At 38.7% G+C, this 24,208-nt stretch overlaps 1 protein-coding gene and 1 long non-coding RNA gene across 3 annotated transcripts in view; both read right to left on the bottom strand.

Annotated features, from left to right (window-relative positions):
• Positions 1 to 24,208, bottom strand: part of LOC149092491 (uncharacterized) — a 192,042-nt gene that overhangs the window by 121,763 nt on the left and 46,071 nt on the right. The gene's annotated exons all lie outside the window — the stretch shown is intronic.
• Positions 18,004 to 24,208, bottom strand: part of LOC108658186 (MICOS complex subunit Mic10-like) — a 184,225-nt gene continuing 178,020 nt past the window's right edge. The window contains exons 2-3 of the mRNA XM_089261384.1: positions 19,787 to 19,903; positions 18,004 to 18,217 (exon numbers count right to left, since the gene is read on the bottom strand). Of these exons, the coding sequence (XP_089117510.1) occupies positions 18,081 to 18,217; positions 19,787 to 19,871 (222 nt within the window). The 5' untranslated portion in view covers positions 19,872 to 19,903 and the 3' untranslated portion in view covers positions 18,004 to 18,080. The remainder of the gene's footprint in view (positions 18,218 to 19,786; positions 19,904 to 24,208) is intronic.

The following is a 24,208-nucleotide window of genomic DNA, read 5'->3' as shown; positions in this document are numbered from 1 at the left end:
GTTTTCCGTTTTGCCACGCCCCTAGTATATAGATCCGGAATTTAAACACTTTATAAATCGGAGCTATATAGACGAGTATATATTCCAAATTTCAAGTCTCTAGCTTCAATAGCGCCGAAATAGACGGCGCTCATACGGACAGACGGACAGGCGGACTGACAGCAAGTCGGACATCGCACAAATCCAATATACTCATTTCACTTTCGTAAATGAGTATAAAAACAAGTACGAAAACTCTAGTCGAGACTGCTCGACTAGGAGATACCCTGAACCCTCCAATCTGATATTCTACACGCTCTGCTAACTGCGCAGTAAGCAGCGACTGCGCTTGGGCAGCGCCAGGCTAACGCGAGATTGGCCCCGTTTCTTGACGGGCCCCAGTTCGTTCTGGGAGGCGCCGCGCCAAGCATGGGCAGCAGCGCCTACCGGAAATCGGAGCCGGATCTGCGTGAAGTTCAGGAGCATGGTCCCACCCAGACAGAGCCTCTGAAACTGAGAGTACCCGTGGCGAACAGCTCAGCTACTTACATAAATACATATGTACATATAAGCGCGCCTCTTCAATTCGAACCCAAACTCATTCAGACAATTCTTAGTTGAGGTAGGCAGCCAATGTTCACGTCCCATGCATACACACAGGCACATACACACACGCACATGTAATGGCATATAGGCATACAAATGCTTCTACCAGTGATATTCCATAATTGTGACCATCGCATCGCATTCGTACACACAATCAAATGTATATACATACATACATGTATATATGTGTGTGAGCACTTCACAAGATCAACCAAATGCAAATGCTGGGGACTTAAAATTGCTACAGGCAGCAAGAGCTTCGCACACAGGCATACCAATGCTCATAGTACATGTAGCAAGGGTGTGTGTGTGCATGCTGAACGTGGCAAACGCTTTACATATTTCGGTAAAAGGAAAGAGCTGGGATCGTCGCGTATAAAAATATCAATTTTTGTGCGCGGCTGAGAGTGATGATTTCAGCGACTATAGAGAGCGAGAGAGAGGGACTGAGAGAGAGAGAGAGTAGAAAAATCATACGGAATTGGGACCATTTCGATTGAGCGCTCATAGGGCACTGTTTTTGTCGTGCAGTATTTTCATTGTTCGAACCTCCAGCGACCGAGCCGAGCAAATACGAAGTATAGCGGTCGACCAACTTAACAGTTTCGAGCTGTAGAAAAATTAGTTCTACATGTCTGATCTATGTGGTCTGGTCAGTGGTAGTACATATAAATTAAATACTAATTTTCGATAATGTTTTTCATCGATAACAAAATAGCGGAAAAATCTATCGGGCCTAGGAAAAAAATTCTCTAGTTTTTATATCTTCTGAGATCAACGTATTCGAACATACGCACACACGGACGGACACGACCAAATCGACTCAGTTCGTCGCCCTGATCAAGAATATATATACTTTGTAGGGTCTGCCACGCTTCCTTCTGCCTGTAAGACACTTTTAACAAAACGGTATACCCTGATTTCCCATTGAAAATGGGTTCGGGGTATAAAAACACGAAAAGCAAAAAGTTAAATTTATAGTATTATATATGTCGGAACAGTATTAGTATCAGTCATCGTTTCGCGCAGCGAGTTTCGTTCGCACTTGAATCCTAGACGCAACTAACTTGTGTCTCTCAATTATTCTTTGTGCCTACTCTCGAACCTCACTCGGCGACAGCGACACAACGCTGTCGCCCCGCTAAAACGGTACTTCTTAAGCGACAACATGCAAATATTGGCTGATGCAATATGATGAAATCAATTCCTAGAACTCAGCCGAAAACTACAACCACACTCATATAATCTCATTACACACCGACACTATAACCACACGCATAAGTACGAAGGCATATAGAAAAGGGAAAATATGCGAGCAGGTAGTAAGCACAATTACAGTGCGCGCCAACATATTAATACTACTTGCTTCGACATATACATAGATTAGATTAGTTTAAAAAGTTTATAGTTTTTCTAGATTACATAGATTTATAGTTTTTATATTATTGTAGGCCAATTGAGAATAAAGAAGAATTGCAACTGAGTACGGCTGAACGCAAAGTAGAATTGCAGAACAGACTGTTAGAACATTATGTTTTGAGAGTCATAGGAGAGAATTCAAAGGATGAATTCGTGAATACATAATTTTGAGCAATGCAGACCTTGGTGTAAATAAGTTTGATGGCTCGAGTTCAATGGATGTAGAACAGTGGGTTTCAGAAATTGAAGAGTGTGCAATTGTAGCTCAGTCGTCAAAGCTACAATTATATTTTTTAATGCTAAGTAATTACATGAAGGTGCTGCTAAGTTGTCTGTTCGCCGTCAGAGAGGTATCAATAGGTTGGAGAAATTAAAAGCAGCAATGATAAGTGAGTTTGAGGTAAAAGTACATCTGTATGCATAGCTATTTATTATTTTATAGAATCCCAGAGTCAGGTCAATTTAATAGTTGAAGGTACAGGTTGAGAGCTATCAGAGGTTGTGGTATTCAGAGGTAGTACCTGAATAAGTTCGATTCGACAATGGTTGAAGAAGAGAATTCAGAGTTTTCCCTAATGGCAAAGATAGAAGATGCTTTAAATTTTAGAGAGCATATTTTGAAGAATTGTCCTAAGGAGGAGTTTTGTTGCTTCAAATGTGTTAAGCCAGGAAATCGTGCAGTGCAGTGCAATGACGGATTTGAAATTGAGCAGAAGAAAGCAGTGAATATTGTTAATGAGGCAATGTCGATTCAATAGCTGGCGAGGATATTCAAAAGTCCCGGAAAGGATTGGAGGATATAAAGTGTGGCGCAGTTGTTTGGAAAGGCTTAGGAGCAAACCTGTGTCTCATGTGGAAGAATGAATATCGGAAGTTGGAAGCAAGGCAGTTGTCAGGCCTTATTCAAACTTTGAATGGTGTAGGTGATGGTCACTTACTGACGTTCGGAGGCTTTACAGAAGCAGCAAAGATTGATGATGTTAAAATGAATATTGAATTTCATGTAGTGTCGGATTATTTATTGGCACAAAAAATTTAGACTTAGTTGATTTAGTAGTGACCAAAGATAGAATAACATTACAGCCTAAAGTTAATGAAGTATGTATAGAAAGTAGAGAAGAAAGATGATGGCAGATATGATGTAGACAACGGGGTTGGAGAAGGACCTCATGGGATGAAGATAAAGATTCCTTAGGGTCGAAGGACTTGTCAGGAGGGCGGAATGTGTAAGAAGATGTAGAAGTAAGAGAGAGTTTTGATGTAGACGTCGTACAAAATTGTTGTGTAACTTAGAGTAGCCGATGATGCTAAAGAATAAAAATAATAATAATAGTAAAATGAAATAGAAGTCAAATAAAGATCACAAGCAGTGCAAAACGTGGAACGGTCGATCGCCTGAAAAATATCACGTTTCACGTTAAATTAATTAAATAACTTAAGTGTAACTAAAATCAATCCATATAACGCTAAATTAAATATAATATAAATTGCAGACATTTTTTGTGAAACTCATCATAGTTTATAATTATGGGAAAATCGTCAATTTGACCCTTAATGAATAAATAAATTTACCTACATACATATAGTAACGTAACTGCAAAATTCGAATGCTTACGCTTCGGGTTATCCATGTCTAAACGGGGCTAGTTGAAGCCGACTGTACGTAAATTATAAATAATTAGTCACTTTTGAACTTGTGTAGCTGAACTTACTCACTTCTGTATCTGCAGACCTTGCTGAAGCTGTTGACGTCGTAATCGTCTGTACCAAATGTCCTCATTGGTGCCCGCCGACGATTCTGTGTTGCCTACTAACTTTAGTAGGCGTTGAAAGGATTTCCTTTGGAGCTTCCGGTGGCTTTTTAAAGTCTAGCGACAGTCCCTGCTTCGCGCTCTAATGGGGCTCCGCCAAATTCCGTGGCAGCCTTTCATTGGCAGAAGTACCGTTGCTGCCCTGCGAGTGAAAGTGTCCACTACTATCACCCGCGAGCTTATTACTCAATCGGTAAGACTGATCGGTATAAGCGCACAGAAACACATATGCATTAATATTGCATACCTATATTGCTCTTCACAAATTCCTCTAAGTATTTCCTGTAGGAATATGTCTAAGTATTTCTTCCATTTCTTTTATATTTTTCTTTCTCCAAGTATTTCTTCTATTTCCTCTAAGTATATGCAAGTATTTCTTCAATTGTTTCCTCTAAGTAATTCTTCTAAATATTTCCTCAAGGTATTTCTTCTAGTATGTCTAAGTTTTTCTAATAAGTTTTTAAAGTATTTTCTCTACATATTTCGTCTATTTCCACTTGGTTCTTTTTCTAAGTATTTCCTCTAACTATTTAAAAATGTACGCTCACATTTACTCAAACCCAAAGTCGCTCTCAAATGTATCAAATGGATCGTATCATTCGAGCTTTGGCAAAGATATTTTATGAGCATGGCAACCGCTTTTAAGAGTTCCATATACTCTCCACTTAGAAGGGAATAACATTATCGACGCGATCTGCGCTACTGCGCACATAAAGAGCGCAAGGAGAGAGAGAGAGAGAATGAGAGAGAGAGAGAGAGAGAGAGATAGAGTAAAAGGGAAAGAGGTCAATTGTACGTGGCATGCTCACGTGTTGGCAAACCATCCGCATTATTTGTTCTTGCACCTGACCAAAAAACAATGAATGTCGTTTACCACAAGGTGCTTGAATGAAAATCCGATTCATAAATTAATCCGAGTGTATCCCAACCTGAACAACATAGCTTTCAACAATTTTTTACCTAGAAATAATGGATAGGGCAATGCAACGTTTGCCGGGCCAGCTAGTTACTTTTTAAAGCAAACATATCTACAATAGAGCAAAAAGGAGACCTGATTAGTGATCACAGCCATAGCCTACAAAACACTAGCACATAGCTCAAACTCACCGCTCCATAAATACACTAAACAGAAGGACAGCCAAAAAAGAAACAAATTGATTGAGAAACGAGCAAGAAAGCTCTAGTCGAGACTGCTTGACTATGATAATTTCTCAATAATTCTTCGCCTGCTTCTACTTACACAACAAACACACCAGCACACGCGAAAGCATGGTGAATCAAGGATAAGCACGCATTGGCTGTAGTGTGGACTTACAATGGAGCTTTCAGATCGTGATTACAGCATTAAAGTGCGTGTGTGTGCCAAAGCACAAGTCTCTAATAAACAAAGGTGAAGGTGGATATAACGGTGGACGGTAAATTTTAACAAAAATTGAAATTGTATGAAAAATATGCAAAATGACTGAAATTGTATGAAAAATAACTGGCGACTCTACTTGTAGGAGATATGATGAAGTAACTAGCTTTCGATAAGGTTTTTAATCGATAATAAAATTTCGAGTTATGACCTAAGAAAATAAATTTCAAGTCTTTAGCTCTTATATATTCTCAGATCGACGCGTTCATACATACGGACGGAGAGACACAGGGCTAAGTCGCTCTGATCAAGATTATATACTGAGGTGGTCAAAGGATTTGCACACCGAACATTCTTATACCCAGAACCCATTGAAAATGGGAAATCAGGGTACAATGGTTTTGTTGAAATGTATGTAACTGGCAGACCCCACAAAGTATATATATTTTTGATCAGGGTGACGATCTGAGTCGATTTGGCCCTATCCGTCTGTCTGTCTGTCCGCCTGTCCGTATGTTTGAACGCGCCGATCTCAGAAGATATAAGAAAAGAAGAATTTTTGTAAGTGTCCGTATATATAGCACGTATATCGATTTTATCATTAAAAATTAATAACTTGTCCCATTATTATTATTATTGAGGCCACAAATAGTCAAAGATTGGCCCTGTGGGATCATCGGAATCCTGGGAATAAGAACTTCCTCATCTTTAAATTTTCCTTTGAGTATCGACGCGTGAATCACATTGCTCATCAGTTTTCTTATCACCAAACGCGTTCCATTGCACAGTTTTGGTTGGTTTAAATTTCTAAGCATGATAACTACCGAGCCAACCTTCAGTTGTAAATTGTGCGGTGGTAAACCAGGCACATCCAAGAAGTTCAAAAATTCAGTTGGATAATTAGTGGCTTCTTCTTCGTTTGTTACACAGTCGATAGATTTGAATGAATACAGAGTACCAACGATTTTATTTTGAATTATAAGATTAAGGTCATCCACATCTTTATTTTTAGCCGCCAAAATTGCTCGCTCACTTAACCATTTAGTATTTTTGTGGAAAGCAATGATATTCGGAAATACTTGGTTGATAAGCTCATCTTTTAATGAGACTAAATTGCAAAAATTTTTAGGAAATGAAATCAAGCCACTTGATTCGTCAACAGGAATACGGCCACTACCGATATTCAGCAATTGCTTCGAGAAATCATCAGCAGATAGATCGTTCAACAATGCAACTCTCATATTTACAGACAGTTGAAGTTTGGTTACATATCGCCACAGATTTGATGCTTTGAGGCAAGCGTTTATTTCGTCGGCAGCAGTAGATCTTGGAATTACTGGTAGTGTTTGTCGGAAATCGTCAGATAATAAAATCCTTGAACCATTTCTTATTGCCGTTTCACGGGCTGCCTCTCTTTGAGAAGCACGCACTAAGGCCCTTCTTTGCTGGGTACTAACGCGGCGCCTTTCGCGGGCGATCTCTCGTTCGTCGTCAGATAATTGACTCGTGATATTGTTGATATGGCAATTCTAATATTGCATAAGTGGCAACGCTATCATGTACTTAGATGTTAAGAAGCGTAATAAATTTAGTCTCACTTGAACAACCAAACGTTGCAGCCCCTTGGTTTCAAATGAGTATGTGAAGCCAGAAGATGAAACGAGTGATGCGTTTAAGGCATGGAAACGCGAGAACGACAAAGCAAAGGCAGTGCTAATTTTGTCGATGAGTGCGTCGCAAGTAAACTACGTGAAGAGGTGCATTTACGCTAAAGATGTATGGAACGAACTGGAAAAGCTACATCGATCATCTGGACCCGTGCGAGAGTAACATTGTTTAAACAGCTTTTAAGCAAGAGAATGGCAGAAGGAGAAAATCTGCAAACGTACATCATGGAATTTTCAAACATTGTTGAAAATCTATCAGCGATTGGAATTACGTTACAAGAAGAGCTCATTGTCATCATGCTACTGGCAAGTCTACCACCATCGTTCGAGAACTTTGTTGTTGCATTAGAGGCTCGTGATGAGTTGCCGAGCTTCAGCAGCATAAAGTGCAAATTGTCAGTGGAGAACGAGAGGCGAAAAATTTGCGACCAAAGAGAAGCTACGCAATCATTTTCGGCAAGGCAGACGGGACAAGAAGGCAAAGGACAGGAAATAAATGAGACGACAGAGAGACGCCGGTATTTTAAATGCTTTAAGTGTGGTCAGCAAGGCCACTACGCAGCGAATTGTACGACGAAAGAAGCGGGCAAAAATTACGGCATATGTGTGCACGTCGTGATTTATTCGATAACTTTGAGCAACACAATGAAAGTATCGAATTGGCTGGAAATAACTTTACGACGGCTTGTGGCAGAGGCACAGTAGTTATCAATAGTCTGTGTGGCTTTGAAATTACTTTAAAAGACGTATTATATGTACCAGGGCTGCAATGTAATTTCATATCAGTTGGAAAGGCAGTTGCCAATGGATGCTCTGTTAAATTTAATTCCGTTTCCTGCAAAATTGTTGACAGCGAGAACATAATTATATTAATTGCCAAGAGGATCAGCGGACTGTTTCTGTGTGAAACAAAAAATACTGAAAAGTTATGTTTATCAAAAAATGCTGATGATATCAAGAAGTGGCATGTACGATACGGCCATTTAAATGTGCAGAGTCTTCGGGAGCTGAAAAGTAAAGAAATGGTGCGTGGATTGGCAGTAAGCTCTGTTATTGAACATTTTGATTGCATAAGTTGCTTAAAAAGTAAATGTCACGCTAAACCATTTGAAGATTCAAAGAATAGAGCAAAAGAAATATGTGAGTTGTTACATAGTGACGTGTGTGGACCTATAAGGCAAGTATCGAATGGCGGCGCCAGATACTTTCTCACAATGATTGACGATAAGAGCCGTTACATTCATGTTTACTTTATGAAGCAGAAATCTGAGGTGAACAAGATATTTAAGGAGCATGTAACGATGTTGGAGCGTCAGATAGGTCTGAAAGTGAAAACCATTAGAAGTGACAATGGTACAGAGTATGTCAACAAAGACTTTGACGAGTATATTAGATTGGCTGGTATTAAACGGCAGCTGACTGCACCGTACACCCCGCAGCAAAATGGTGTTGCAGAGCGCTGCAATCGGACACTGGTTGAGATGGCCAGAGTAATGATTAATAGTGCAGCATTAAACGAGAGTTTCTGGGCGGAGGCAGTCGCGTGCGCTGCATATCTAAGAAACCGATCACCAACAAAGGCTCTGGATGGCATAACACCTTTCGAGGCGTTTACAGGGCTGAAGCCAGTTGTCAAGCACTTGAGAGTGTTTGGATGTACAGCGATTGCACTGGAAAAAGGTCCAAAGAAGAAGTTCCAGGAGAAAGGGAAAGAGTATACTATGGTTGGATACTCAGAGTCGTCAAAAGCATATCGACTGTTCGACAAGAACACAGGTGACGTGAAGATCAGCAGAGATGTTTACTTCATCGAGGACAGCGTACCTGAGTCAACCAAGAAAGCTACCGCTACGATTATGGTTGAAGATGATAATGCTGATCATGAAGATATACAAGAGAATACGGAGGACCAACTAGACGAAGATGCTGACGAAGTTGAACAGCCAAAAAGAGGGCCAGGTAGGCCTAAAATAATCAGGACGGGCTTGAGAGGACGGCCAACTAAGCAATACAACATGGCTAATGTAATGTTAAGCAGTAACATTAAAGTCCCTTTAACCGTGCAGCAAGCACAATCGAGTCCACAAGCAGATGAATGGAAAGCTGCAATGCAGGAAGAGTACAACGCATTGATGTGTAACGACACATGGGACCTGGTTCAGTTACCACATGGTCAGAAGCCCATAGGCTGCAAATGGGTGTTCACCTTAAAGACGAATTCATCTGGAGAGGTTGAGCGCTACAAAGCGCACTTGGTAGCAAAAGGATGCAGCCAGAGGTATGGCATAGACTTCAAAGAAACGTATTCTCCAGTAGTGCGCTATAGTACAATACGGATGATCTTGGCTATGCAGAATATGAGCTTTATTTACATCAACTTGATGTTTCGACGGCATACCTAAACGGCATTCTGGAAGAAGATATCTACATGCAACAGCCAGAACTCTACGATGACCATTCTGGATGTGTGTTGAAGCTTAAAAGGTCACTGTATGGCCTGAAGCAAGCTGGTCGGGTTTGGAACACTAAGCTGGACGGCGTTCTAACCAAAATGGGATACAGGGCATGCGAGAGCGAGCCATGTCTGTATACCAAGTGCTCAGATGACCAGACGATAAACCTGATTGCAGTATACGTAGATGATATGCTGCTGGCATCTTCAAGCATGGGTGAGATAATAGCTACTAAAGCGGCTATTTCTTCTGAATTTCAGATAGTGGACAAGGGTCAAGTAACGAACTTCTTGGGCCTTGAAATCCAGCGAGAAGGAACGACTGGTGCGATTCGTGTGAGCCAAAAGAAGCATATAGTGGGTCTGCTCGATGAGATGGGCATGTCCAACTGCCGCACTACGTCAATACCATTGGAAGCTAACTTCCAAGTGAACTACGAGGGAGAGTTGTGTAAGCGCGTTGATATCACAAAGTATCAGTCTGTGATTGGCTCGCTGATGTATATTGCGCTATGCACACGACCGGATATCTTGCATTCAGTGTGCAAGCTAGCACAAAGGAATTCAAATCCACACAGCGAACATCTCGCAGCAGCAAAGCAAGTTCTGAGGTATCTGCACAACACGGCAGATCTAGCGCTAGTCTATGAGAAGACCGGAGAGATGATTGCTGGCTATGCAGATTCAGATTGGGCTGGAGACTCAACTGATAGGAAGTCTTTCACAGGATATGCATTCATGTAGGGAGGCTCGCCATTTTCGTGGACCCATAAAAAAACAGAAGTCGGTGGCGCTGAGCAGTACTGAGGCGGAGTATATGGCGCTCTCTGATGTTGCAAAAGAGGTGATTTACTTAAGAAAGTTAATAGGCGAAATTAATCCATATTTTAAGAGAAAGTGTATTAAAATCTATGATGATAATGTAAGCGCATTAAATCTGGTTAAGAATCCTGTATATCATGCGCGAAGCACGTAACGTAATTGTTATGCAGATAAGTTAATTGAGTTATCTCATTGTCCATCAAGTGAAATAGTTGCCGATATATTAACTAAGAATTTGTCAAAAGTAAAACATATGAAATGCACAGCGTTGATCGGCCTAATGTAATATAAGAATTGAGGAAGAGTGTTTATATGGCAATTCTAATATTGCATAAGTGGCAACGCTATCATGTACTTAGATGTTAAGAAGCGTTATAAATTTAGTCTCACTTGAACAACCAAACGTTGCAGTTCTGCTTATCCACTAGCGCACCAATACTCGCCAACAGATATTCGTTGCCTAATTGCATCATGGGTCCGCCGGGAAAGATTAGATTTTGTAGGACGCGACATTTTTATTAATAGTAATACTGAATATGCCCTCGCACAAAATCTCATAAAACAATCGAGAAAACAAATACCTGAACTTTCAAGATATTTAGATTCTGTATGCAAGCGTATTATTTTTATCAAATGTGATCTTTTTATGAATAGTCAGGTTCGCCTGAGGCTGTGCCGTAGACTGACTGACTAAATTTGTTTATTTACTTCTATATTATTGTATAATATGAGAGCAGGACCGAAAACTGTCACTGTTATCAAGCCTATCCTACTCGTAGCAGAGACAAATCCAACAAATCAAAAACCATGAAAATCGGTCCAGCAGATCTCGAGTTTTAAGTGTAGGAACACTGTTCACAGCTCTCTTTTATATACATATATAGATATATTGATCTTAACTATATGTCACTGGTGCCCAGCGCTGAGATCTCTAAAGGCAAATACTTCTTGCCTCATCATTGCGTATACAAAGAAGAAAGTTCGACAACAAAGCTGCAAAAGGACACTGCCAAGGCACTAGGCTCCGCTTGCCTGAAATGCGTCAAAAAGTTTTTTCTCGGCAGAGCATGTAGACATCTCGTTGGAAGCATTGCGAAAATTTATAATTTGCTGATCCCGGCCTCGCCTATTTGAGCATTAATGGCGGACTTGCCTAAGGAGTGTGTACAGTGCTTACCGGCTTTTACAATAACTGGAGTGGACTATTGTGGACCTTTATACCACACGCTCGATAGCATCAGTAAAATGATACATCTGCGTGTTCGTTAACTTCACAACTGAGGCTGTATGACTGGAGCTCACAAAGGATCTGTCGACAGCTTCTTTCTTGGCCGCCCTCAAATGTTTCGTTAGTACACGCGGCATGCCAAGATGCATTTGGTCAGAAAACCCTACCAACTGTGTGGGTTAATAATTGTACGGAACGTGTTGGCGGATCTAAGGCGTTTCTTGTTAAGTCAGGAACATCGCAATGAAGTTCACAACTACTGCATCAACAACAGCTTCGATTGGAAGTTCAGACCTCCTCGTTCGCCACACTTTGGCGGCCTTTGGGAGGCAGCAGTGAAAACCGCTGAAAAACACTATAATCGCTCTATAGGATCGGCTTCGATCGGCTTATTGCTGTCAATAAGCTGTGCGACGTTCTAGTTGATGATCCGGCTAAAAGTCATGGTCTTCATGGAGGATGTTCGGCGCAGCAGCTAACAATAAAAGTTAATCTTGGCCTTTTGTCATTCTCATTCACTGTTAGCCCACTCAAGCACAAAGCATAACACACATACATATGTATGTAAATCTCGGGTGCTCTATTAATTGCATAGTCCTCCTTACTTTTATTCTTTTAACCAGCTACCACAGACTCGGCACTAAATAATTAAATAATAAGCTAAATTACTTTGTAAATGATTGAACAAGTAAGAAAGTTCTCAAGGACTAAAAGTGTTCAAATGAGGCTGAAAAAACAAAATCAATTTTTCGATCATTCTCGATAAAAAAAGTTTTCGGATGAGTTATCGATACCCATTAACTCATTTAAAATGGGAAATCATGGTTTTAATGGTTTTGTGTAATATTATGTAATGGGCAGAAGGAATCATCGCAAACCCCATAAGTATATATATTCTTAATCAACACGACGAGCTGAGTCGATATAGCCCTGTCCGTCTGTCCGTCTGTCTGTCAAATATATGTTCATTCCAAAGCATATGTGTACATATATGTACATTCCGAAAGATATAGGGGTTGGCGATAAATTACAACAATGTAATTATATAAAATACACAAGTCTACATTTAAAGTTTGGAAGCTCTAGCTCTAAGGGTGTAGGAGATAAAAATAAATAACTAGATTTCGATAAGGCTTTTAATCGATAATAAAATATCGGGAGTAGTTATTGATTTTAAATGATAAACTCGATAGGGGCGCTATATATACGGACATTTAAAAAAAAAAAATTGAAGTCTCTAGCTCTTATATCTTCTGAAATCGACGCGTTCATACATACGGACGGACGGACAGACAGACGGACAGGGCTAAATTAACTCAGTTCGTCGCCCTGTTCAAGAATATATATACTTTGTGGGATCTGCCACGCCTCCTTCTGCCTGTTACATACTTTTAACAAAACCATTATACCCTGATTTCCCATTTTCAATGGGTTCAGGGTATAACAAGTAAGAAGACTCTAGTCGAGACTGCTCGACTAGGAGATACCCTGAACCCTCCAAGTTGGGCTGCGCTGCAGTGTGGGCAATGGTATGAGAATTTACTTGGTGAATAACTTTTTTTGTAAACATACGATCTTAATGAAAATTGTAGTCAAAATGTATGTACATTCCAAAGCACAAGTCTCTAGTACTTTTGGGGGCGAAGGGGGCGTGGTATCCAAAATCTGTTGATTACAAAATGTTTGTATTCATCATATGTATACATAGTAAATCTGAAGTCTCCACGTCTAATAGTACTCCGATGAGGCTCAAAAAACAAAATCAAATTTTCGATTATTCTCGATAAAGGAAGTGCAAACAACATATGATAATCAATGTTACTAGAACACACATTTCAGAAACACAACATATAAAATGACATAAACTTAAATTTTAACAAAATAAAAATACCATTAAACAATTAGTTAGAAACAAAAACACGTTTTGGTTGAGTTCGTTCAGCTTGTTAAATGTGAACACGTTTTCTGTGTGGCAGAGCGCTTCTAGCGCGAGCAGCGGAAGAGCGATCGTTGGAAGAGCGACGCTCCCGTGCTAGCGCGTACAACAACAACTACTCTGTACAATGGTTTAACATCCAATTTAAAATAATTTAATTTCTTAATTTATACAATTTCAAAAGCAGCATGCATATATCCAAGTATATATGCATATTAGTTAAGTGACAGCGGGGCAACGCGATGAATTGCGTTGCGTTGACAACTATGCGCTCCTTCGAGGCTGACCAGTCAATCCAAAACCGACGCTTGATATTTGAGGTCAGCTGCCATCTTTTTAAGAGTGTCAGCTTGACGTCGGCGCGAGCGTTGTTCCTATCAAGAAGTGCCCTGGCGTGAGCAGTTTGCCGTCGTTAGGGTTGCAGCTGGGAGCGACCATTGGGCGCAAATTGAGCACGGCCTTGACCTCAACCAGCACGGTGCCCACCTCGTCCTGCCGTAAGATTGGGCTGTCCTTGCCTTCAGCAGCAAGCCCATAAAAGTCAACTCCACTGATCTCAAATCACCTATTTCCATGTAAGCAATCAGCGGGAAGATTATCCAGTATTTGGGATAATAGTATCGGCTTGTAGCGAAAACAATGTACGCATTTTCGAACTACTGCACTGCAAGCCTCTAGAGCATTGACTAGCCAAACCTACTGACGAAGCAGGCCTATTAGTACCAGTGGATTGGCGTGGTAATGAGAGAGATGCAAATGCACCAAATAAAGCGTCACGAAACGACATTTTTTTGGGAGCAATAAAGGGAATTATGTGCTAGTGGTGCCTTCAATAAAAGACCTCCTACTCGCCTAACATACTGTGGGTGCAAAAACGGTGTAAGTTTTTTTATTTTTTTGAGGGTTGCAAGTCGATTGATTAAGAAATCTATATTTTCTTCATTTCTTCGCTGCATTCAATGTGTTGAATTACAAATATGACTGCAAGAAATGCGAAGCTTAACTCAGAAGCTGTAGGAATCAGTGAGGGGTGACTTCTTTTCCATTGAAAAAGTGGATGCAACATATATGTATTGACTTAGAGAATGACGAGTTGATTCAATAAGTTGTACGATGGGATTTGTTACTTCATCGACCGCGATCATAGTAATTGCAGCTCTAACTCTTTTGATAATGTGATTTGTGGACTGGCTGGTCAGAACGTGTCAGAATGCTTTAAAAATCTTGGTCGGCAAAAGCACAGTGATTTGGCGTCTAGCAGCCTGATGGTGATACCCTCATCTTTTTGCATTCTTACGTACAAACAACAACCGTAAGCTCTCGTTGGGGCATCAAAAAATCCATTAATTTGGTATCCCTTCGATTTAAGTGTGCCAACGTATATGCAACGAATTTAAATTTGAGAAACAGCTAGTTACTGCCTAAAATTCTTGCCTCATTTGAACAGACAATTGGTCATCCCACCCAAGTATGTGCAACCACAGAAGGACTTTTACACGAGTCACGATCGGACTTAAACGTATCGTATAAACATGCCACAAATGACAAAACGGAAAAATGTAATTCATTGTGAGAGGAAACCCAAACTCCTGAAAAATTGCTATTAAGTCTCGATGCAACATGTACCATTCTTCAACACAATGCGCTCATGTCAACAAGTCTTCAACATAGAAATCTTGGGCTAACGATCTTGCAGCAGCTGGATGAGTAGAAGTATGCAAATCGCTTATTTGTTTTAAATATATAAAATAGAGCAGTCGCTGTCCCATACGTAACTGTCTTTTAACGAAAGATTTGTAACGGATCAGTGGGCTTTCCCCTCCTCACAATAAGTTTAAAGTTGCGGTGCGACTTCTCAAGTTCAATTTGACGGTACATTTTAGCGATGTCTGCTGTAGCAGCCCAAAGACAAAGTCGAAATCTTAGCAAACTTACCATACCACCATAACTTCGGCTGGATGGTCGGACCCACCATGATTAGATCATTCACCGACAGTTAAGAGGAAGACTTGCTAGAGGCATCAAACACTGCTCGAAGTTTAGTGGATGCGCTGTGCGGTCTTAATGCGGCTCTCTCGGAATTTGATTGTCAGTTGGGCTCATGTGTCCCAAGGTCAGGTACTCTTTCATAAAGTCAATGTACATTGTCCGAATGTCTGCTTGCTTGCTCAGGCCAGAAAACGTCGCTTGGCTGTGTTATAAGACGTACCAAGACATTGTGGGCTTGAATTGAATGGCGGTGACACTCTGAGCCAGCCCGAGGTAGTTTGGCAAAAAGTCTCTACAAATGACTTCTCGCACAGTTGTTGCTCTAGGGTATACCAATTCAAATTATTTGGCTTTTCTTCCAATTCCAAGAATTTGCGAACTATTGAATATGTAATATAAATATGTCGTCGTTTACGAAACTGAAAAAAGTTGACGAACTGGTAGCTGCATTCGATATTTGGCAGCGACCATATATAATCCAACCAAAGGCAGCCGATCGCAGCAGCACTGAGTGTCCTGTTCGCAAAAAGTTTATACAGAGCGGATAGCTCTTTGCAAACGCAAACCGTTTCTGACAGGGTATTGCTGCGAATGACGAACAAGATTGAATGAAGTGATCATTCTTTTTGCAAAACACGCATTTAAGACCCTGTGACTGAGTTGGCAAAGCGACAGTAGTGAAGTTTTCCCAATTCTTTTCCTATTTTCCAGAACTACCTTACGACTTGCATCAGTTGATTCTTCAGCACTTAAATGCTGATACCGTCTGTTTAAAGCAGGTTTACAATCTTGCCACAATGGAAGTTTATTGTAGTCAAGATTCTCTTCCCACCTAGAGCGCGTGCCAGCTTTCGCTTTCATCATCACTAAATGGATGAGCATGTCATTTGAAATCTGTTTATCAGGTCCTAGCGATAATAACGATTCGTAAATGGCGCGTACTGAATCAATCATGTGTGGGAGGTAAAAAGTTTCGAAATACTGATAACTAAATATGAGACACTGATTGTCGTACACATTTTTTAACGCAGCTAACGCTTTTGGGTAATTAACATCTGTCACCTAATATGCCTAAGCTTTTCAATATTTGATAGCCCTGGTTCGTTATCGACTAAACTCTCAAAAAGTCCAATGAGATTCTTATATTCCGAATATTCTCCGTTAAGCCTAGGCTTAATATGCCTAACGAACCAGGGCTATCAAATATTGAAAAGCTTAGGCATATTATATATTTATATTTGGTAGATTTTTAGAGTGTCACGCGAGGCTGATCATTATAGACTTAGCTATCACTACCTCGCTTCATTAGAAGTGCCTTGGTTGGCACACACAAATCCTCCCACGTTGACCGAGGCACTAATTCTGCAACTCTTGTGTCTGAAAGGCTTTTTCTATGTATCGGTTAAGTATCTCAAGTCGACATTCAGTTTCAAATGGCCCTACTTGTTTAGTATAGTCTTTTAATGATTTGTTTATGCGGATTATATCGTTTGTAATATTTTTGTATACAGCCAACATAGCTTCGACACGCTCCGATGATGACATGTGATTGTTTCCTCGCTTGCCAGTATGATGCTATAAGTGATGCTCAGTTGAAACCATTTTCAATTCAAATAAATAAAAATTCACTTCACACATACACATGCACCAGCGAGAGCGCGCCGATATTGCAAGCTAGAATGCCAAATGAGCGCAAAGTGAGCGAGCACTAATATGTGCAAGCGAGACAGTAAAGCGAGAGCGCAACTGTACGTGCGATCTAACAAATGATAACCGAAAAGTCAGAGCGAAATTTAGTGCATAAGCGCGAGTGCAAACGAAGAAGAGTACAATTATTTGTGAAGCGAGAGCGAAATTTTATATCTGAGCGAGAGCGCGATGAGCGCAAAGCGAAAGTGCGAGACGAAAATGATCAAAAGAATGTAACACAACGAAGGTCCAGTGTATAAAATGCAACTTGCGGCCTCTCCAGATAAAAAAGGCAGGTGTTGGCACCAGTGGTTCAATTCGTACTAATCTATTCAATTTCACATCAACGCAAGCGCACCCATGCGCATCTAAGCGCAAGCAGCGTGAGAGCGATCGTTGGGAGAACAACACTCCCGTGCTAGAGCGTACAACAACTACTCTGTACAGTGGTTTAACTACATAATTAAATAATTTGATTTCTTAATCTATACAATTTCAAAGAGTGCATACATACAACTGCCTTAACAACCATTATACCCTGATTTCCCATTTTCAATTATACCCTGATTTCCCATTTTCAATTATACCCTGATTTCCCATTTTCAATGGGTTCAGGGTACAACAATTCCCGTTGCTCGAAGGGTGCAGGTGATCTCGTAGTCGAGTAGTCTAGACTAGAACTTTAGATTTTTGCATCCAAAATGTGCCAACTCATTCTTTTAGTCATAGCATGACCGACTTTGAATATATATTTAAGAAAAAAAAAAAAAACTAGAGCTACATATAAGAGCCCAAAGAGTCTACAGCCTTGCGACACATGCAAGAGTTCAGGTTAGCGCCGCCGACTGTCACGGTCAGGGCGCTGAGGCATTCGCTCTGGCAGCACCACGCGCTCAACCGTTGAGGAGCGAAAGTTTAAATTTAGTCTTAAACAGTTAAGTACGAGGAGCACTCTTAAACTTATAGTTCCTAGGGTCTGACGGACATCATTCAGCGTATTCACCATTATGCATGTTGGCCAATAATTGCAACTACAATTCAACTTGAATCATTGGTCATTAACGCGTATTACAATACAGCGAATTTTTATTAAAGATACATATTCATTTTCATACATAAATACAATTATTTTACTGAGTTTAAATTATTCTCACAAGAACTATAGGCCATGCCAACTCCGAAGCCAGCCCCTAGCCAAGTAGGCCACAGACGTCTTCTGAAAAATAATAATGACACAACTGATCCAATTATAAGACCACCACCTGTGAATAAAGAATATGTTTATTAGTTTATTTAATATCGAAAAATGTATTTAATACACGTGAAGTGTCTTAAGACCCTCCATTGCCAGCAGTGTGTATTTTTACAAGCTTTACTCATACTGACTTAAAAACAAAAAATCTGCGTTTTTAAATATACCCCATCCCTTGTTTAGAGCACCTACTCAAAATCAAGGCAATCACCATAATCCAGAAACTGGTTTAGACCACAACCCTGCTGGGACATGAAGTTCATGTCTAGTCGTAAACTAATTAATATCTAGTATGTAGACTGTTGGCACAAACTATGTAGGAGTATTTTTGTTGACACTATTTCGTTAATTATCGTATTTATACCCTGAACCCATTGGAAATGGGAAACCAGGGTAAATTCGTTTTGTGAAAAGTATGTAAAGAAACATAAATTCTTGATCAGGGCGACGTATGTATGAATGCGTCGATCTCAAAAGATATACGAGCTAGAGACTTGACTTTTTTTCTAGGTCCGTGTATATCCCGCTCATATCGAGATTTTCTCTAAAAATCGATAGTTACTCCCAATATTTAATTATCGATTAAAAACCGTATCGAAAGCTAGCTATTCAATTATATCTCCTACACATTTAGAACTAGCATTTTACTTTAGATGATTGTGTATTTTATAAAATTTCGGCTTTTGTTGTAATTCACCCCCTACCCTTATATCCACTCACGCACCATCGCCTTTGGTAAAAGTAGTACAGACTTCTGCTTTTGAACATACATACATTTCACATACATCAGACAGTTTCATGAAGAGCATTTTCAATTTCAAAGGTAAGCCCACACTGCCGCCAATGCGTGTATATGCGTGCGTTGGTATGCCAGTGTGTGTGCATGTGCTAATATTTTTGAAATATCTGTTGCTCGAAGCGGTCAGGGGATCTCGTAGTCGAGCAGTCTCGACTAGAGCTTTCTTGTTTTTATACCCTGAACCCATTGAATGATCAAGAATATATATACATATTTTGTGGGGTGTGCCACGCCTCCTTCTGCCTGTTACATACATTTTAGCAAAAACATTATATCCTGATTTCCCATTTTCAATGGGTTCAGGGTATAAAAAGGGAAAAGAGTAATGGACCCAAATGGCTACCTGAGGTACACCAGACGAAACACAAATAAGTTGAAATGGCTGTTCTTAGCAAGACTTTGGGTTCTTCCCTTTAAATAGGATAAAATCCAGGACACGAGTCCAGCTTTAGAATTAGTATCTGATGATGTACTGAAGTCAAATGCTTTACTGAAGTCAGTATAAATAACATCCTAACACGGATCTAGGAACCTACACATGTACATACATACATATATGAAACAAAAGTAATGTAAAAAAAATTCTGAGAAAAAGTGGCTTTGTTGGCTGATGTTAAAGTTGAATTTGTACGACTCTTTTTGTTTTGCAAACAATTAATGGACATACTGTACATACATATGTATGTTTTTATGTGTTATAAACTTTGAAAGAAGAGCCATTGTGCAATACATTATACTATAATAAACATTATAGTACATTATATAATAGTAAGCACTCACTTCCTTTGACAATTGTATCAGATACACATCGATCGAACTTCATGCCCATTTGCTCTTCTGAAAATCCCATCTCACTGGTTGGCATTATTATTATTATTTTTTAAATTTTTTAATTCTGTATTTATAATAGTACTATATTACAAATGAGTAGTTTTTATATAGAGATGAGCGATAGTTACTCACCCAATTACTTGTATTAAATATTAAAAAGTTCACGAATAATCAGCGACAATGAAAAATCGGTATCGTTTCATTTTACGAATAATAATAAACCACTGACCAGACAGCACTTGCTCTTTTTATAATATTTTTTTACTTGCATGCACCTGTAAATGTATGTACATACATATATGCAAGGGATCGAAAATCGCATCCCATTTTTTTTTAAATACATATGTACATTCTGATAGGCTAACCCACGATCTTTTAAATCAGGTGCTTAAATATACCGGGAGTTACTTGGCTGTCACTATACCACACACATATACATACACATGTGCGTGAGTTACTCACCGGTCACAGTGCCACAAAGTATCGGGATTTGCACTTGTCACTTTAGTCAGTCAGCTACATACTTAAATATAAGCGCGCCTGTTCAATTCAAACCCAAAATCGTTCACACAATTCTAAGTTGTCGTAGGCAATGCTCATGTCGCATGCATAAACACATAAACATACACACACGCACATACATATAAAGGCACATAGGCACTCAAATGCTTCTACAATGATTACCCCATCGTTTGTGAGCATCGTGGCCCCTGCGTACACACAATCAGACATGTATGTAAGTGTGAGTGAGTAGCTCACAAAATCTACCAAATGCGAATTCGGGGCTCTGAAATTGCTACTGGCAGCAAGAGCTTCGCATACAGGCATACAGATGCTCATACATGTATTAAGGGGCTGTAGTGTGCGTGTGCACGCTCGTCGCGAAAACATTTTCACTATGAACACCAACGCTTTCATACCCTTCCCACAAATAATATAATAAACGGTTTGAAGAGGTCGGTATACTCCTCACACAGAAGGTAAGGCATGGGCTCTTGCTACGAAGAAATTTTAATTTTCGTGAGCTGCTGCTTGTGCTCAAATGCATACACACACCCAGTGACGGAAATGCCCATTCTTTTGTCCATTACTCATGGATTACTTGTCGCCTGTGTGCATGAAAAGATCGATTACAAGCTGCCTTACTTTTTTAAGGAATGGCCGCTTCTTTTCCCGGGTGCATGAAATTATTGAATTTTGTAATACAGAAATTAATGAGGTGACGAAGTTTCCTTCGGCTCACCATTACCCATGCGTATAGTTTTTAAATATTGTAATGTAGAAATTCCACAGTCTGAGGAAAACGCCTTATACAATTTCAAAATCGCTTATGAGTTAGTAATGTGCGTACATTACAACACAATATACCCGCAACCTATTTTCCCACTATATAATATGGCTTACTTCTTTGCAAATGTAATTGCATAAATAATTGATTACTAATGGAAATATAGAAACGGTTCAGTAATGTACTATTTTTTATTTAAACTTATAAGAATAATTTATTTTGTAATATTACGTATTAATTTATATAATTATTTGTGTTTTTTTTATCAAATTTCTGCATTGCAAGCCGACCCTTGTGAACCCGAAAGCAGTTCCTGTCCACCCATTGGTTTTAGTAGCATCTGTTAACTAAACATTATTAATTATTTAATTTAATTACCAGACAGCATCGTTCAAATATTTTAACTGCTTTCACTAATATAATACAACAAGCCAATTTATAATATATATTATATATTTATAACTTACTGTAGAATACTTCCCAGATAAGTGACTCGTCACGGCGGATATAACGAAAACAAAAAGCATCACACATATGTATGCAATATTGCACTTGAATTTACACTCATTAACACTATACACACAAAAGGAATAGACATAGAAAAAAAAAAACCAAACGAAAGAAGGCACGCATTCCATGCAACAAACGGTAAAATTCAAAACGAAATTCGGCGATTTCGTCACGACGCAACGAAAGACGAAAATCGTTTGTTGATTAGCGGGGAAGGGGCATACAAAACTGAAGTTGACAAGACCTCGATTCTGTCATATGAATAGCACTTTTTAATTTGTACATTACAAATGCGCTGAAAAAAAGTTCATAGGTAATGCATTACTTTTTTCTCGTATGTAATGCATTATTTCAACAGACTTCATTCAGGTCGTCGTCACTGGGCATATACACATTTGAGAGAGCAGAGAGCATCGAGAGAGAGAGAGAGAGAGAGAGAGAGAGAGAGAGCAAGGGAAACATTGTTCAACATTTGATCATCTCGGTTGAAGCGAAATGATTGTGCTTTCGTATATTTTCGTAGCTCGAGCCTAAAAGTAATTCGCCGAGCGAATTCAAAGCCGTCTGGGGCGCTAAAGTCCTAGTTGTCTAGTCTATGTGTTGTCTGGTTAATGGTAAAACTTACTAATATTTCCACAAAAAAAAAAAAATAAATAAAATAAATTGCTAGCATTTTTATGAAAATAACTAAAATTTTGTTTTAAAATTTAAAAATAAAATATATAATTTTTAAAGATGTTCAATTATTACTATTTTTTATATGATACTGAATTATAGTTTTTATTAAAAATGTTTATAGAAACTAACACTTATTGACACGCAACTTATCAATTTGAATTGAAACATCATCGAGGTTTTTACTTTCCAAATATATCTGTTTACATAATATAATATAATATAATTTATTACATGAACATGTTTGTCGAGTATGCATAATAACTATGCGTTCGCATTCACTAACATGTTCGCGAACATCACTTTTAAAAAATTTTGGCTGTGATATTTCCACAAAGCCGGCTCATTTTGAAAACAATCAAGAAATTTTCGGTTCATTTGGCTTAGTTGGTTCATTTTGCTAACTACAATTCAGAATTGCTAAATCTTTATATTTAATAGCTAAAATGGTCTACAATGTGTTATCTGGTACATCTGTATGAACATGCATACATATGTATGTATGCACATATATTGAAACAGGAGCAATCGATTAATTCGTGGCAGGCACCGGTTACTGATAATTCAGGACGGTAGCTCGGCACATACATACATACATACATATGTACATATAAATCGATACATATTTGTAGAGCTTCATACGGGATATACAGAATCATTTACTTGAATTCCTGACGAAAATATTTTTTATAAATATATATATATATATATATATATATATATATGATAATTTTATATATAATATACGAATGCATATATGTATACAAATTCTGTGCTTACATACGTTTTATTAATTTCCACTAAAATTGCAAAATGTGTATACTTGTGGTTCATACATAATGTGCATGTATATATATATGTACTATGTACATACATATGTACATACATCTATAATTGTGCAAATCAGTCTGGACTCTAGAATGCAATATTTTATATTAAACAGAAGTAAATAGTTAACTAAAAGATTAATTACTATATAGCTATTACGTAAATTCGTCGACTTATTTATGGGGAAAGCATTTAGACATATCTATATACATACATATGAATGTATGTATGTACATAAGTATGTATGTATGAACATACATTTATACAATTTCGATAACAAAGTTGTACTGAATATACATATATACATAAATACATACATACATGTATTTACAGACATTGTAAAGTAAATTATTAAAAGAATATAATCTACTTTGGCACATACATATGTACATATGTACATACATACATACATACATATGTATGTTATGTCAATATACATACATATGTATGTATAATTCAATTCTTTCATCATTTGTGTGTATGTACATGTCAAATGGTTTTTAGATGGTTGCATACATATGTATGTACATACATACTATGTATGCCTTACACTACGATTTGTGGGTATACATATGTATGTATAAATACTTAAGCATGTGTGTATGTATTGCCGGGTTTGTTTTTCTTTCGATGTATATTCATATGTACATACATACATGCATATACATATGCATTTTCATACCAGCCATCCACTAAATACCCTTAAAACGCATACTTTGAAACATACATTTTGCTGAAACATCTATGTATATGTACATACATATGTACATGTATGTACATATGTATGTACTATGTTCAGCTTTCAACAAGTTTCAATTAATGCACATACTGAATATTGTTCCGCTCCTCAATAAGTGTTTTTTTTTTTTTTAGATTGTCCCTGTTTGAAAGGCTGTGGTTTTGAGTTTTTTGTTCCAGGATATGCCATAGATGTTCGATCACATTCATATCTGGAGGTGAATCCGGTGTTTCCCTTAGTTTTGGATAGTTATAGAGGGCCCATGTCTTGGCACTCAAAGAGCTGAGTTTGGGATCGTTGCCAGCATAAAGTTTAAAAGTGCTCCTCATGC

The sequence above is a fragment of the Drosophila navojoa genome, chromosome 2 (genome assembly GCF_054131105.1).
Source record: "Drosophila navojoa isolate 15081-1374.11 chromosome 2, UAZ_NAV_1.0, whole genome shotgun sequence".
Lineage (NCBI taxonomy): Eukaryota > Metazoa > Arthropoda > Insecta > Diptera > Drosophilidae > Drosophila > Drosophila navojoa.
The sequence above is the reverse complement of the archived record's forward strand: the minus strand, read 5'-3'. Positions and strand labels throughout refer to the sequence as shown.